The sequence below is a fragment of the Bos indicus x Bos taurus genome, chromosome 10, assembly GCF_003369695.1.
Source record: "Bos indicus x Bos taurus breed Angus x Brahman F1 hybrid chromosome 10, Bos_hybrid_MaternalHap_v2.0, whole genome shotgun sequence".
In the NCBI taxonomy this organism is placed as follows: domain Eukaryota; kingdom Metazoa; phylum Chordata; class Mammalia; order Artiodactyla; family Bovidae; genus Bos; species Bos indicus x Bos taurus.
Genome location: NC_040085.1, coordinates 67988209 through 68003358, shown reverse-complemented (window position 1 = coordinate 68003358; position 15150 = coordinate 67988209). Strand labels below are relative to the sequence as shown.

Sequence of the window (15150 nt, the reverse complement as noted above, 5' to 3'; positions counted from 1 at the left end):
GCTGCTAATTCCAGGAAGGTGGAGGGCTAGAGTGTTTGTCAGAATTCTCAGAACAGTGTGTTTGTATAAATCAAAATCTAGACACTTAGGCCTCTGGGAAATGGGGCCATTAGCTTTAGAATTAAACAAGCTACTCATAGGGGATCAACTGCGATTAACTTTCATTAGCTAACATTTGCCCTCTCAGTGGAGAGAGAAGAGTGCTGTGATGTAACAGCAGAGAAAAACCAAACAGGAGAGAGGGTGAGGAGATTACAGAGGGCCTCTGGCAACTGTTACTATCCTTTGGTTACACTGAGTGTTTATCTCTTGGCTTACCTGGGCTAAAAAGACGAGCAATAAAATGCTATGTGGCCCATGTAAATAAGTAAAATTACATTAGATCCACAAATTATTATATTCCTGCTAAAAACTAGGGCTCATTTGTTAATTTTCCTTTCTGCCTCCTTTGTTCTTTTTTTGCCCACTTCATCCGTATCATCAAATCAGAAATTTCTTCTCTGTTATCGTCTCTCAGTTCTACATTCTCCTTTTTGTCTTCCTACTACTAAGTGCTGAAAAACAAGGAAGACCAACTATGACCCCATTGGTTGGATGAACCACAGCCCCAGAGGAAAGAAGAAAAAGATTAGAGAACCCAGGTCATTTTAGACCAGGTCACTATGGTAGACAGCTTGACATTTTCTCTGGCTTCTTTCTTTTTTTTTTTTTTTACCAGATACACTTCACAGACTGTTCCCTGTTTCAACGTCCCATGCCATTCAGGGTTCTGGGCATAAAGGAGTCAGAGAGATAGAGACCTTTGCTGTGGAAAGCACTAAGAAATATCATACTGTTCTTTCCCTAGCTTCTTTTGTGTGCCTGGTGGGCAGGGAGAAGGACCCTTGACAAGCCTTACTCACAGTCACAGGCTGTGCTCACCCTGCCCTGAGTGTCCCCCTCTCCCTTTGTGAAAAGTACACTTAATATGAAGATGGAGGGTGGCAAGAGACCTGCTCATACCCAAGATTCTAATACAGGCTGGGCTCCAGAAACTACAGGGCATGAGGGAGAGTGTGCAGGGTACATGTTGTTTAAAAAAGATTATTCAATATTATGAAAACACATTATTTTTATTTGGAAGGTAAAACATACCTATTGTTTTAATAATACAACCTATCTCCTGAGGTTACATAGATATATGGAAAATGGATCCTACATTTTCAAATGGGAGGAAAGACACAGAAGTGCAACATCAGCAGACATGTATATAACATTTTTGTACTTGTCAGAATGGAATGAAATTTTATAAACCTTAAAAAATACCATTCTAGTCATTAGCTGTCAAAATGTACAAAGCAGTAAACTGTGAGGAAGGAAGGGGTTTCCACAATTCAGGATTAAGACTTTGGTACTGCTGATCCATTCTCTCTGCATGAGGCTCCTTGGAAGATCTGAAGCAGCCCTTTTGCCCTGTCCCACCTTCTGGACATCCCTCTTCTTTTTGCTCTCCTCTCTGGACTCGCAAATACCAGTGCAGTGACTCAAAATCATTCTTACCATTAGACATACCTGGTCTAGATAAAGGAAAGGTTTGATGCAAAGAATACCTTTGCAGGTGGACACTCCTGTGCTGTCTTCTTTGTGGGTGGAGAGACAGTGACTGGGTTTTGGTTTATGCTCCAATCCTGTCTGCTTTCCTTTCTCAGATGCTCCCAAGCGGAAACTCTGGGACCGGGACACAGAAATCTCAAATTGTTTGATCACCTCCTCATCATTGTCAGAAGATGTGGACAGCTCCTCATCATCTCCAAAGCTGTTAACTGGAAGCAAACAAGAGCCATGAGTCTTCTATGGGGCCCCCAAGAAAACAGAGACAGGTAATCCAGAGAAACAGTGGCCAATTAATCTGGATCAAAGCAGACCAAAGGTGGGTAGAAAGAATTTAAAGCACTTTTGAAACACAAGTTTTGAGTCCAAAAGAATGAAACAGGGAAAGAAAGCTCAGAAGGGTAATTAGAACTACTGTGCTAGAGGTCAAAGAGAACACTGGTACCCCCTTCCCTGTGCCGCCCCCCTGCCAGCACCCTGTAACCAACATACTGAGCCCTCTTGTTGAGCTGGGCAGCCTGCTGGGTCATTATGCTGCTGACATGTGCTCACGACTGGGAATAGGACCAGCATCTGGTCACACGTGTATCTTATGTGTATTTCTAGCTGGTGGTGATGAAAAATATGCTCTTTGCCTCATCTCAGCTATTAACACACAGAGTGAAGACCCAGTTCAGAAAAGAGATATTAGCTACTGAGATCTTCCAAAAGCTTCCCAGATTTGAAAAGCGACACCACATTGTATGTGTCTTAAAAAATAATGAATAACTAGTTTATACTAGAAATCCCTTTCTCCATCGCCAACAACCCAACCCAGACGCTCTGAATCATTCGTACCACTTCCCCCACCCCGCGCACTGGTCAGTCCTCTTTGTTTCTCCAGCAGTATCTGATCATTCCTGCCCTTGCCCATGTTGTTCCTTCTGCCAGAAACCCTCCCTCCCCAGGTGTTTACCTGGCTGACTCCTCTCAACTTTGCGGTCTCAGCTTGACTTCATCCTAAACACTTCCCTGATTGTTCTACCTTAAGGATCTTTGTGGGCTTACCTAGACAGCATATTAAAAAGCAGAGACATTACTTTACCCACAAAAGTCCACCTAGTCAAAGCTATGGTTTTTCCAGTAGTCGTGTATGGATGTGAGAGTTGGACTATAAAGAAGGCTGAGTGCTGAAGAACTGATGCTTTTAACTGTGCTGTTGGAGAAGACTCTTGAGAGTCCCTTGGACTGCAAGGAGATCCAATCAGTCCATCCTAAAGGAAATAAATCTTGAATATTCATTGGAAGGACTGATGCTGAAACTAAAACTCCAATACTTTGGCCACCTGATGCAAAGAACCGACAAACTTGAAAAGACCCTGATGCTGGTAAAGATTGAAGGCTAGAAGAGAAGGGGACGACAGAGGATGAGATGGTTGGATGGCATCACCGACACGATGGACATGAATTTGAGTAGGCTCCAGGAGTCGGTGATGGACAGGGAGGCCTGGCGTGCTGCAGTCCACAGGGTCGCAAAGAGTCAGACATGACTGAGTGACTGACCTGAAGGAGTTCTGTTCCCTGCACTTGATATTTTTTTCTTTCTTCTCCCCAATAAATTCCGTAAAAATAAAGATATCCCCTGTTTTGTTATCTGATGTCTCTATAGTATGTAAAACAATGCATGCTGAGGAGTAAGTACTTAATTAAACACTTGTTGAATGTTGACTGGATTGATGAATACCCAGTGTTTTCTCTCAAGCCTGAGCCCTTCTCTCACCCCCAACACTCACACATGATCCCTGTGTCGGGAATATTCTTCTCCAGTCCCCATCTAAACTAGTCAAGAATCCAGCTCACCACTAAGGTCTCAGCAGAGGTATCACTTCTTCCAGAGAGTCCTTCCTTGATCTCTTAAGTCAACTTTAGGGATTTAAGGCTCCTTCCATGTGCTGTAAAATCACGCTCTAGCCTGTCCTGCCAGTGCCTCCTCCAGCTTTGTGGCAGAAATTACCTATTTAACTGCCAACTGTTCCATCTAACTTGCACACACCCTGAGGATAAGAAGCACATAAGACCACCCACCCCTGTGTCCCTGCAGGCACTCTCTCTGTGTCAGGCACAGGGCAGATGACACGGTAAATATCTGCTGAATATGGACTGGAAATATAAATAATAGGGAATTATTTTTTAAACATTTCCTCTTTTCATCCAAAACTCACAGTGGTTCCAGGGAAGGATATGGTTGTTAACAGGACAGTGGGTCCTGAAGATCAGTTAAGAATTAGAGGCTAGGAAGAAATTTAAAGGCCATATTTTAGGCAAGAGAAAATACTTGAAAACACTCACCTGGCCAAAACATTTACTCTCTGGCTTAAGAGCTGATTTTCCTGAGGCTCTTTGGAAGCAATTATTGAATGTCTTTAATGTGCCAGGAAGTGTCCTAAGTGTCTTATACATATCTCATTTCGTCCACACAAAACCTCTATTATTGTTCCCATCTTTCACATATGAAAATTGAGGCAGAGAAAAGTCTACAACTGTCTGAAGATCACACTGCCAGGAGAAGGTGGAACCAAAATTTGAAACAAGGCAGTCTGTCTCTAGAGGTCACACTTCTAATCACTCTGCTGGAGAATCGGAGAGAGGTGGTAGAAAGAACTCTTATTCTTTGTGCTCGCTCATATTAGCTAGCTGAGTCTATGCGGCTGAGACTCCATCTCTCTGACCCTGTTTCTTCATTTGTGGATCACTTCTAATGTATGGATCATTTTCCAGGTCTTTTCTGGATCTAAATTCTCTGACTCCAAACTTTCTACCTGACAGGTGTCAACATTCAATCTATTTCTCTCTTTTATGGAGTAGCTGATCCAATGACTTAAGAGCATATTGTTTTCAGCTCACTCAATTTTATTGTTATCTGGGACCAGACCCATGGCAAGACATTGAAAGCTAAGTGTTAGAAGAGATTCCATTACCATCCAATAGAACACCATTACAATAAACAGTCTCCTCAAGTCTCAGTGTGCTAGTCATAGTTCTCTAGCATGGGATGGACCATCACATATGGAAGAGATCCATAGACTAACAGGACCAAAAAACCAAAACTAAACTTTCCCCACCTTTAGAGTATAGGACCATCTACACGCCTGGGAGGTACTCAGGGGGATATATGTACTGGAGAAGTGGCTGTATTAGACATCCACTGGCACTTTTTCCAACTCTGAGATTCCATTCCATGTGTACTACTAGGCCATTTGTATTCCATTAGTATTACTATACCAGGCCACATGGCCTGCCTCCTGAGAAATCTGTATGCAGGCCAAGAAGCAACAGTTAGAACTGGACATGGAACAACTGACTGGTTCCAAATCGGGAAAGGAGTACGTCAAGGCTATATTTTGTCACCCTACTTATTTAACTTATATGCAGAGTACATCACGCGATATGCTGGGCTGGATGAAGCACAAGCTGAAATCAAGATTGCCAGTAGAAATATCAATAACCTCAGATATGCAGATGACCCCACACTTAACAGCAGAAAGCGAAGAAAAACTAAAAAGCCTCTTGATGAAAGTGAAAGAGGAGAGTGAAAAAGTTGGCTTAAAACTAAGATCATGGCATCTATCCTATCACTTCATGGGAAACAGATGGGGAAACAATGGAAACAGTGACAGACTTTATTTTTTGGGCTCCAAAATCATTGCAGATGGTGACTTTAGCCATGAAATTAAAAGACACTTACTCCTTGGAAGAAAAGTTATGACCAACCTAGACAGCATATGAAAAAGCAGAGACATTACTTTGCCAGCAAAGGTCCGTCTAGTCAAAGCTATGGTTTTTCCAGTAGTCATGTATGGATGTGAGAGTTGGACTATAAAGAAAGCTGAGTGCCAAAGAATTGATGCTTTTGAACTGTGGTGTTGGAGAAGACTCTTGAGAGTCCCTTGGACTGCAAGGAGATCCAACTGGCCCTCCTAAAGGAGATCAGTCCTGGGTGTTCATTGGAAGGACTGATGTTGAAGCTGAAACTCCAATACTTCGGCTACCTGATGCAAAGAACTGACTTATTGGAAAAGACCCTGATGCTGGGAAAGATTGAAGGTGGGAGGAGAAGGGGACAACAGGGGATGAGATGGTTGGATGGCATCACCGACTCAATGAACATGAGTTTGAGTAGGCTCTGGGAGTTGGTGATGGACAGGGAAGCCTGGCATGCAGCAGTCCATGGGGTCACAAAGAGTCAGACACAACTGAGCAACTGGACTGAACTGTATTACTATTAAGTTACATACTATTAATATACTTAATTACATTAACATGTATTAATTGTATTAATAGTGACTAATATCATTAATAGTATACTATTGTTTTACTATTAAAACTTTTCAGAGTCAAAAGTCATCAATTTCAAATTAAGTGAGTTAGTCCACAAGTATCTCCTCATATATAAAATTAAGAATTAGAATTCATTAATTTAACAGTGTGGGGTCCCTGATTTTTTTCCCAGTGAGTCACTGATCATCCACAGAGCCCAGATTCTCCTCACTCAATATAATAACCATTACTGAGTCCAAGCTAGCTCTGCCCGCTGCACGACAGGCCAATGAATCCGATTCTCAAAGGGTTGCGGCAAGGAAGAGACTTTAATCGGAGAGTCGGCTGACCAAGAAGTTGGCAGGCTATCATGTCAGGGCCTGGTTGCCAGGTTCTTTATAGATCAGAGGTTGGGGGGCAGGGGGCAGAGCGGGGTGAGGAAACAAAGTAAAAAGACTATTCAGTCCTTATAAATGTCCCCTAGAATGCAGGGGGATGTGCTAGTTTCACTTCCTTAAAATCCTTCACAGTTGGGCTGCTCAGGTTATCTCCCTGAGGCAGACCATTATGTATTCTTATAATACCAAAGAAGGGTTAAAGTCACAGAAACAGATCCAGCATAAATTTAAAATTACTCTTCCCTGTTGCATAATCATAACAGTAATTATAATGTTTCCCATTAACTAAACATAGACTATATGCCAGGTGTCTTCTGGGGACTTCACATATATTATTCCATTTAATCACCACAGCAACACCATGAAGTAGGGATAATTATTATTACTCTCATTTTAGAGATAGGAAACAGAGGCATAAAGAGATTAAGTAACTTATCTTAGGCAAAAAAGTTAGCAAAGTAACAAAGCTGGGACTTGAACATAGAACCTCTGTTCTTGGTCAGTGCACAAATCATCAGACATTATTGCCTCAGGACACTAGAGCCATATCTAGATTACTTTCCAGAGTGCGCGAGAGGGGGTTTTGCCATTCCCACTCTGAAATCTGCCAGGACATTGCTTCCTTTGTGAGGAGAGAGCAGTGGGAAGAAGAGTCACCCTATATGAGAGTGAACGCACCCAGGCTGCAGTATAACTGGTCCATTCTCCTCATGGGATTCTAAATGCAACTGCACATGCTATTCTAAGCCTCAGTCCTCAAGGATCTCAGGAAATTCTCTGTCTAAAAATGAAACCTATCATCTCTCCTAAAAACCCACTGGTAGCAACAGAAGTCAATAGTGGTGCTATTATAACAATAAAAGCAATCCCATATACAGCATTGATCATGAGCCAGGCACTATTCTAGAAAGTTACATCTGATAACTTATTTACTCCTCACAATAACCCAATGAAATCAGTACTTTATTATCCCCATTCTGTGAATGGGGAAACTGAGGCATCATGAGGTCAGTAATTTGCCACAGTGATAACAGGCAAACATTAATAAACATTGTAACCAGGATTCAAACCCAGGTGGTCTGGCTCCAGCATCAATATTATTATGACCACATTATGCTCCTTCTGTCATCTCTTGCTTGAAGGAAAAAAATCCTGGTCAAAATCTATACAACTGTGTTTGGTCATTAAGAATATAAAATCACATAGGTTGGGTTAGAAAGGATTTTCATGAGGATCCATCTATTCTCTCATTTTCACAAAGAGAAACCAAAACCCAAAGAGGCAAAGTGTATACCAAGCCAGGACCAAATGGAGGTCTCCAGGTTTCCAGGTCAATGGTTTTGCCACATTATTTTCCATGTTCTCTCACCAATCAGTTATTTTCTCAAATTCAAAATTTGATTCTTACCTTTTTGAAAGTTCCCAGCTGCTACTTTCTTTGTAATGAGTCTGCATCAACAACTAAAGAGTGGATCTGGATTTCATTCAACTTAAATCTTTGAAAATCACTAAGTCTTTGCCAACAAAGGTCCGTCTAGTCAAGGCTATGGTTTTTCCTGTGGTCATGTATGGATGTGAGAGTTGGACTGTGAAGAAAGCTGAGTGCCAAAGAACTGATGCTTTTGAACTGTGGTGTTGGAGAAGACTCTTGAGAGTCCCTTGGACTGCAAGGAGATCCAACCAGTCCATTCTGAAGGAGATCAGCCCTGGCTGTTCTTTGGAAGGAATGATGCTAAAGCTGAAACTCCAGTACTTTGGCCACCTCATGCAAAGAGTTGACTTATTGGAAAAGACTCTGATGCTGGGAAGGATTGGGGGCAGGAGGAGAAGGGGACGACAGAGGATGAGATGGCTAGATGGCATCACCGACTCAATGGACGTGAGTTTGAGTGAACTCCAGGAGTTGGTGATGGACAGGGAGGCCTGGTGTGCAGCAATTCATGGGGTTGCAAAGAGTCGTACACGACTGAGCGACTGAACTGAACTGAACTGACTGAAGTCTTGTCTAAGTTGTGGCACTTAATTTTCAGACATAAGATAGTGCTTTCTGAAACACAGTTCAAACCTCTTTCAAGCTAAGCACTTGGGAAATAATATTTAATACAAATGGAAATTTGTATTAAAATCATCACCTCTTCATCCAATTAGCTTGCTAAAATAACAGAGAAAATGTTGCACAAATGCCAAGGATGTGGACACATCTTGAAGTTGAGATTGTTCACTTCACTCAGTCACAGAATTTGGAGAGATCTTAGACACCACCTCAGTATCCACCACCAAAGAAAAGTCAGACTCTTCTGCAATCTTCCTGATGCATGGCCACCCAGCTCCTTCCCTCTGTTTACAAACTATTGAGTTGCTACTGTGGGCTTCTTGCACTGACAGGAAGTTCATGACTGAATGAAAAGGGAGAGTTATCTATAGATCCATCAATACCAAGTCTCTATAGCAGTGCAATCAGAATATTCCTCCCTTTGATTTTTACTGAATCTTTTTTTTTTCTTGTGAACAGAGGCAGAGGAAATGCCATCTTCATCTTTCACAACGAAAAGACAGGAAAGTGGGGTCTCAGTGCCCAGAAACTGCCTGTCCAGGTCTAACATCAGTGAAGGCAGAATCTGGAGTCAAGCTGCCTCTATGAATCTGGGACCTTCCATTTGCTGGTCTGAGATCTAAGCAAGTTCCTTAATCTTTCTGAACTACAATGTCCTTATCTTGATATTCCTTACATCTTAAAGTTGTTGATAGGGCTAAGTGGGATAAATCATGAAAGGGGGAAAAAAATGCTTGGCATATGATATGCTAAAAAATGTTAATGATTAATAATGATTATTATTATTACTCCTCATCACAGCAGTGCCCTATATGGAAACCCATCTAGGAAGCCCTGCCATTTATAAGCAAAGGGAAGAATGCCTATTCTTGCAGGGTCTGACTTGAAAACTCCTCAGAACTGTTTCAGGGAAAGGATGAAAGAAACGAGGGCTGGAATAAGAGAAAATTAAGCTGACAATGTGGGTTGTATCAGCTTCCTTCCCTCACTATGCATTTTTCCAAGTTTAGAGGTGGAGCACTCTGTAAGAGTTGGCAGTGCTGTCTGGATGTGGGCAGTGCTGTCTGGATGTGGGCAGTGCTCAACACCTGCTCATTTTGTTGTTTCTTTTAAGGCAACAAAACCACCAACTGGTGGTGCAAAGAGAGGCTTTCTTAAGCCTGTCTGCTGCTATTTTACAGATGGAGAAAGACTTTATAAATGATCAGTGCAGATCCAAACTTATTAATTCCTTCCCACCCACATAGGAGCAATTAGGTGGAGGGAAGTACTGCTCATATATTGTAGATGGGACATGGAGACATGCAGAGGTGGGTTGTGCTCAGTGGTGCGGTACCTGAGTGCTCATTTTAGCTACAATTGCAAGAATCCCTAATATACCAGATTTCTCAGTACCTACAGCAAGTGTTTGCCCAGGGTGGTTGGATAAGGATAGAAATAAGAACAAGAAGTTGGTTAAAGTGAAAAAAAGCACAAAGGGAGGGTCAAAGGTGACAACTGCCCCTCTCAGATCCTTAAAAAAATGACCACATTTTTAGATGCATAATCCAGTCATTTTTTAACTCAAACAGGATAGGAAAAGATTTATATAAACCATCAACCTTGATTTTTTTTTCAGACTATGCTCTGTGGAGGTCTGGGATTCCACAAAGGAGCTTCAATGCCACCCACGGTAAAAGTAAAGATGTGGGTGGTTGCTCTGAGCAGGCTGAGCTATACACTCTGTACAATCAGGGCTGTTTTGCTTTAATTCAGTTTATATTTTTATAAGATTCTGTTGGGAAAAAATAAAAGTCCTGACATTTTTTTAAAGGTTGAAAAACATTGATATAACCTAACTCATTCATTCTACAGAATAGAAACAAAGGCTGAGACTACTTAAGGCACATACCTATATGTCGGCAGCTAGTTAGTGGCAGAGGAAGGATTACAAACTGGTTCTCCTGTGCACACTTGTTATGTCACCCTATACCTTGTATGAGATGTTTTGACAACTCCATTTCATATATGAACAAAGAGATGGCACTTGTAACAGCTAAATATTAATTAGTCACATGGAAAAACTTTTATGAGTAACATAAAGATCACTGCACTAGGGAAAAGTTATAATATTGAAGATTCTAGTTATGACAGCAGCAGAGTACATGACTTGAACTAACCTAATAATAATTATAAATTCATGTAAAAAAATTAAACTATCTGAAGGCATAGAGAGTGAACAGAAGGTAGAAACTAGAGGAGATCTAATTTGTTAAAGAAGAAAACATTACTGGATGACTACATGGTTATACTATTTATCTGCTAAAAGCATTCCTAAGTCTATGAGGCACAGGGCATCAAGGACTCAGGCAGAAATCACAAGCCTTATTGACCTGAGGTGTCAGAGGGCAGGATTCAAGGCAACCAGAGCAACTGGAAATGGAAAAGGAAATCCTAGAAAAGAGAGACCCAGAGAGAGAGAGAGAGAGAGAGCTCCAAAATCTGCATATGAATTTAGCTCAAGCATTTGGCTGAAATCTGTACTATGTATACATATGGAAAAATTCAAGAAAATTAGAAAAAGTAATAGCTAGAGGACTAAAAATTTGATTAGACATTTTGTCTGAAGCCTGTCCCAGCAGAGTCTGAGTTAGGAGTTTGAATTTGGCCAAGGCAGAGTAGCTTGGTAGACACTCCAGATTTTCTGTTCAAACTTTAGAAGGGCTAACACTAGAAATTAGACTGAGTAAAACTGAAATAAGTCCAACATAACAAACTATAAACCATTATACTCAAAGGAATCAACTAGTAATTTCACTGTTGAAACTAGGCTAAAATGAAAAGCAATACTCTTTACAGGAAGATTAAAGACTCCAATATCTTTATAACATTTGATCCACAATGTCTAGTATACAATCAGAAGTCACTAGACATACAAAGAAACAAGAAAAATGTGAATCACCAAGGAAAAACAGCATTCAACTGAAACTAGCCTCAAGATGACTCAGATTTTGGATGCAGAAGACAACATCTTTAAAGGATCTATTGTATAACTTCAAAGAATCAAAGGAAAGGGTGATCATAATGAACATAAATAAGGATAATTTCAGTGGAGAAATGAAAACAATATTCAAAAAACTAAATAAACTTAAAATTGAAAATTAAATCTTCAAAGTTAAAAAATTCAGTTTGCTTTTTAGCAGGTTGGACATGGCAATGAATTTTGAAGGAGCTCAATAAAAAGTAATCAATCTGAAGAACATAAAAAATTTGGAAAGAAAATAAACAAAACCTCAGTGAACAAGGATAGCATATCTAGTTGTCTGAAATATGTATAACTGGACTTCAAGGAGGGAAAAACAAAACAAAAATCTGTGGAAGAAAAGTACTTGAAAAAATAAGAACTGGGAGTCACCCAAATGTGCTGAAAAAACATACAGAAAAAAATCAACATACAGAATCAAACATTTTAATAATCTAGCTCAAAAGTTCTGCAGTGAGGCACATCATTGTCAAGTAACTGAAAATCAAAGATAAAACAAAATATTTAAAAGTAAGAAGAGAAAGAGAAATGCATTGCATACTAGAAAATGATAAAACAAAACTGTCATCTCTCAGAGACATTGGAAGCCAAAACACAACAAAATGATACGTTTAAGAGCTGAAAGCAAAAATAAAACATCAACACTAAATCCTATATCCAGAGAAATCATCCTTCAAAAAAGTATGTGAAGTAATACATTTTTATGTAAATAAAAAGAGTATTCATCAGACCTTCATTTCAAGAAATGTTAAAGGAAGTTCGTCAAAAGAAAGGGAACTGGCAACAAACTAAATCTCAGATCTAAGGGAAGGATTGAAAAGCAATGGTAAATATGTGAGTAAAAATAAAAAATATTGGATGTTTTCTCCTTTTACTTTTTCTGAAAGACAACTGAAGAAAGTATATACTCTTCTGTGGGAGTGGAGAGTTGACACTGTGGAAAAGTAAAACATGAGATAACAATAGCACAAGGAGAGGGGAAGGAAGTGACTTATTCTGTCACAAAGTTGTATAATGTGACACACAACAAAGAGCAAACATAAAGCAGTACAATACTAACTCTAAGTGGACTGTGATAAACTAAGGATGCATGTGTAGTTCTTAGAAAATCCATGAAAAAAGAAAATACGAATGTGTATAGCTAAAATTTTAGAGGAATTTAAATGGAAAACTAAGCACATAGATGATTAACACAAAAAGAAACTAGTAAGAGCAACAGAAGATGAAAATCAGAAGCAACATTTAGAAAGCAAATAGCAAAATGATATACTTAAATGCAATAATTTCCACACATTAGATGCAAATGAAATAAAGACCACATTTGAAAGTAAAGATTGTCAAACTGAATAAAAAAGCAAGACCCAATTATTTAATGACCATAAGTACAAATACAAGTTATCAAGACAAGTTAAAAGCAAAAGGATTTAAAAAATAAGTTATTCAAACTGTAAGTATAAAGAAGTTGACGCAGCTATTAACATCAAGACAGTAGTTTTACCAGAGAGGAATTATATTTTAAAACAATAAAATGATCAACTCATGAAGACATAAAAATTATAAGTGTGTATGAAACTATTAACAGGGTTTCAAAACATGTGATGGAAAAACTAACCAAGCTCAAAAGAGAAACAGACAAACTCAAAACAAAACTAGAGATTTTGACACCCTTTTCTCAGTAGTTAGTTGATAGAGAAACTAAGAAAAAAATCAGTAAGTGTATAGATTTGTATGACTCAACATACAGTCCACTGTGATAATGTGACTTAAAAAGAAAAAACATTCTGCAGTTTTGAGGTACAGAGTTCTATGAAGGTCAAATAACACCAACATCTATACAACTCTTCCAGAAAGCAGAGGAAAAGAGAGCATTTCTCAATCCACTTTATGAGGCCAGCATAATACTAATGAAAAAAACTGACAAAGATGTCACAAATATAGAAAATTATATACCTATATCCTAAAGTTTAACAGGAGGCATTCCAATCTACTATACCAAAAGCAATAAAATATTCCTGAGAAAAAAATTAGAGAAGACTCAGTATTGTTAAGATATTAATTTTCCCAAATTATTCTGATTTAATGCAATCTAAACCAATATTTAAGCAGACATTTTGTAAAATTTGACAAGCATACTCTAAGGTGTATAAGGAAACATAAGGACTTAGAATATTCAAAATAATTTTTAAAAAGAACAAAGTGGGAGTACCAACCTACCTGCTTTTAAGACTTACGATACAGCTACACTGATCAACAATTTGATAATGGCAAAAAGGTAAACTAATTAATCAACAGAATTTAGTCCAGAAATAGGACTACGGAAATATGGTCCACTGTTTTTTTGTTTGTTTTTGTTTTTTAAAAAAGATTCCAAAGCAATTTAATGGGGGAAACTGAAGTCTTTCAAATAAGTATGCTTGAGCAAAACTAATTTTATTAATAAAGTAGAACATCAACCCATAGTTCACACTATGTGTGTGGGTATAAAAATTAATCATAGATTGAACTGTAAAACTTTACAAAACTCCTAGGAAAAAACATATAAGAAATTTTTGCAACCCTAAGATATATAAGTCCATATAGTCAAAGCTATGGTTTTTCCAGTAGTCATGTATGGATGTGAGTGAAAGTGAAAGTGTTAGTCACTCAGTTGTGTCTGACTCTATGAAACCCCATTGACAGTACCCACCAGGCTTCTGTGTCCAAGGAATTCTCCAGGCAAGAATATTGGAGTGCATTGCCATTCCATTCTCCCGAGGATCTTCCCGACATAGGAATCGAACCCAGGTCTCCTGCATTGCAGGCAGATTCTTTATCAACTGAGCCACTAGGTGATCCCAAAGAAAGGCAATGGAAAGACTGTTCAAACTTTTGCACAATTGCACTCATCTCACACGCTAGCAAAGTAAGGCTCAAACTTCTCCAAGCTAGGCTTCAACATGTGAACCGAGAACTTCCAGATATTCACTCTGGGTTTAGAAAAGGCAGAGGAAACACAGAGATCAAATTGCCAACATCCATTGGATCATAGAAAAAGCAAGAGAATTCCAGAAAAATACATCTACTTCTGCTTTATTGACTATGCTAAAGCCTTTGACTGTGTGGAGCACAACAAACTGTGAAAAATTCTTCAAGAGATGGAATTACCAGACCACCTTACCTGCCTCCTGACAAACCTGTATGCAGGTCAAGAGGCAACAGTTAGAACCAGACATGGAACAACAATCTGGTTCCAAATTGGGAAATGAGTACGTCATAGCTGTATATTGTCACCCTGCTTATTTAACTTATATGCAGAGTATGTAAAATGCCAGGCTGGATGAAGCACAAGCTGGAATCAATATTGCCAGGAGTAATATCAAGAACCTTAGGTTTGTAAATGACACCACCCTCATGCCAGAAAGTGAAGAGGAACTAAAGAGCCTCCTGATGAAAGTAAAATAGGAGAGTGAAAAAGCTGGCTTAAAACTCAACATTCAGAAAACCAAGATCATGGCATCTGGTCCCATCACTTCATGGCAACTAGATGGGGAAATAATGCAAACAGTGACACACTTTATTTTCTTGGGCTCCAAAATCATTGCAGATGGTGACTGCAGCCATAAAATTGAAAGACACTTGCTCCTTGGAAGAAAAGCTCTGACAAACCTAGACAGCATATTCAAAAGCAGAGATAGTACTTCACCGACGAAGGTACGCCTAGTCAAAGCTATGGTTTTTCCAGTAGTCATGGATGGATTTGAGAGTTAGACCATAAAGAAGGCTGAGCACCAAAGAATTGATAGTTTTGAACT

At 39.3% G+C, this 15150-nt stretch overlaps 1 protein-coding gene across 1 annotated transcript in view; it reads right to left on the bottom strand.

The window, feature by feature from the left end:
- SYT16 (synaptotagmin 16) overlaps positions 1-15150 on the bottom strand; it is a 298738-nt gene that overhangs the window by 34983 nt on the left and 248605 nt on the right. The window contains exon 3 of the mRNA XM_027554269.1: positions 1590-1802. Coding sequence (XP_027410070.1) covers positions 1590-1802 — 213 coding nt within the window. The remainder of the gene's footprint in view (positions 1-1589; positions 1803-15150) is intronic.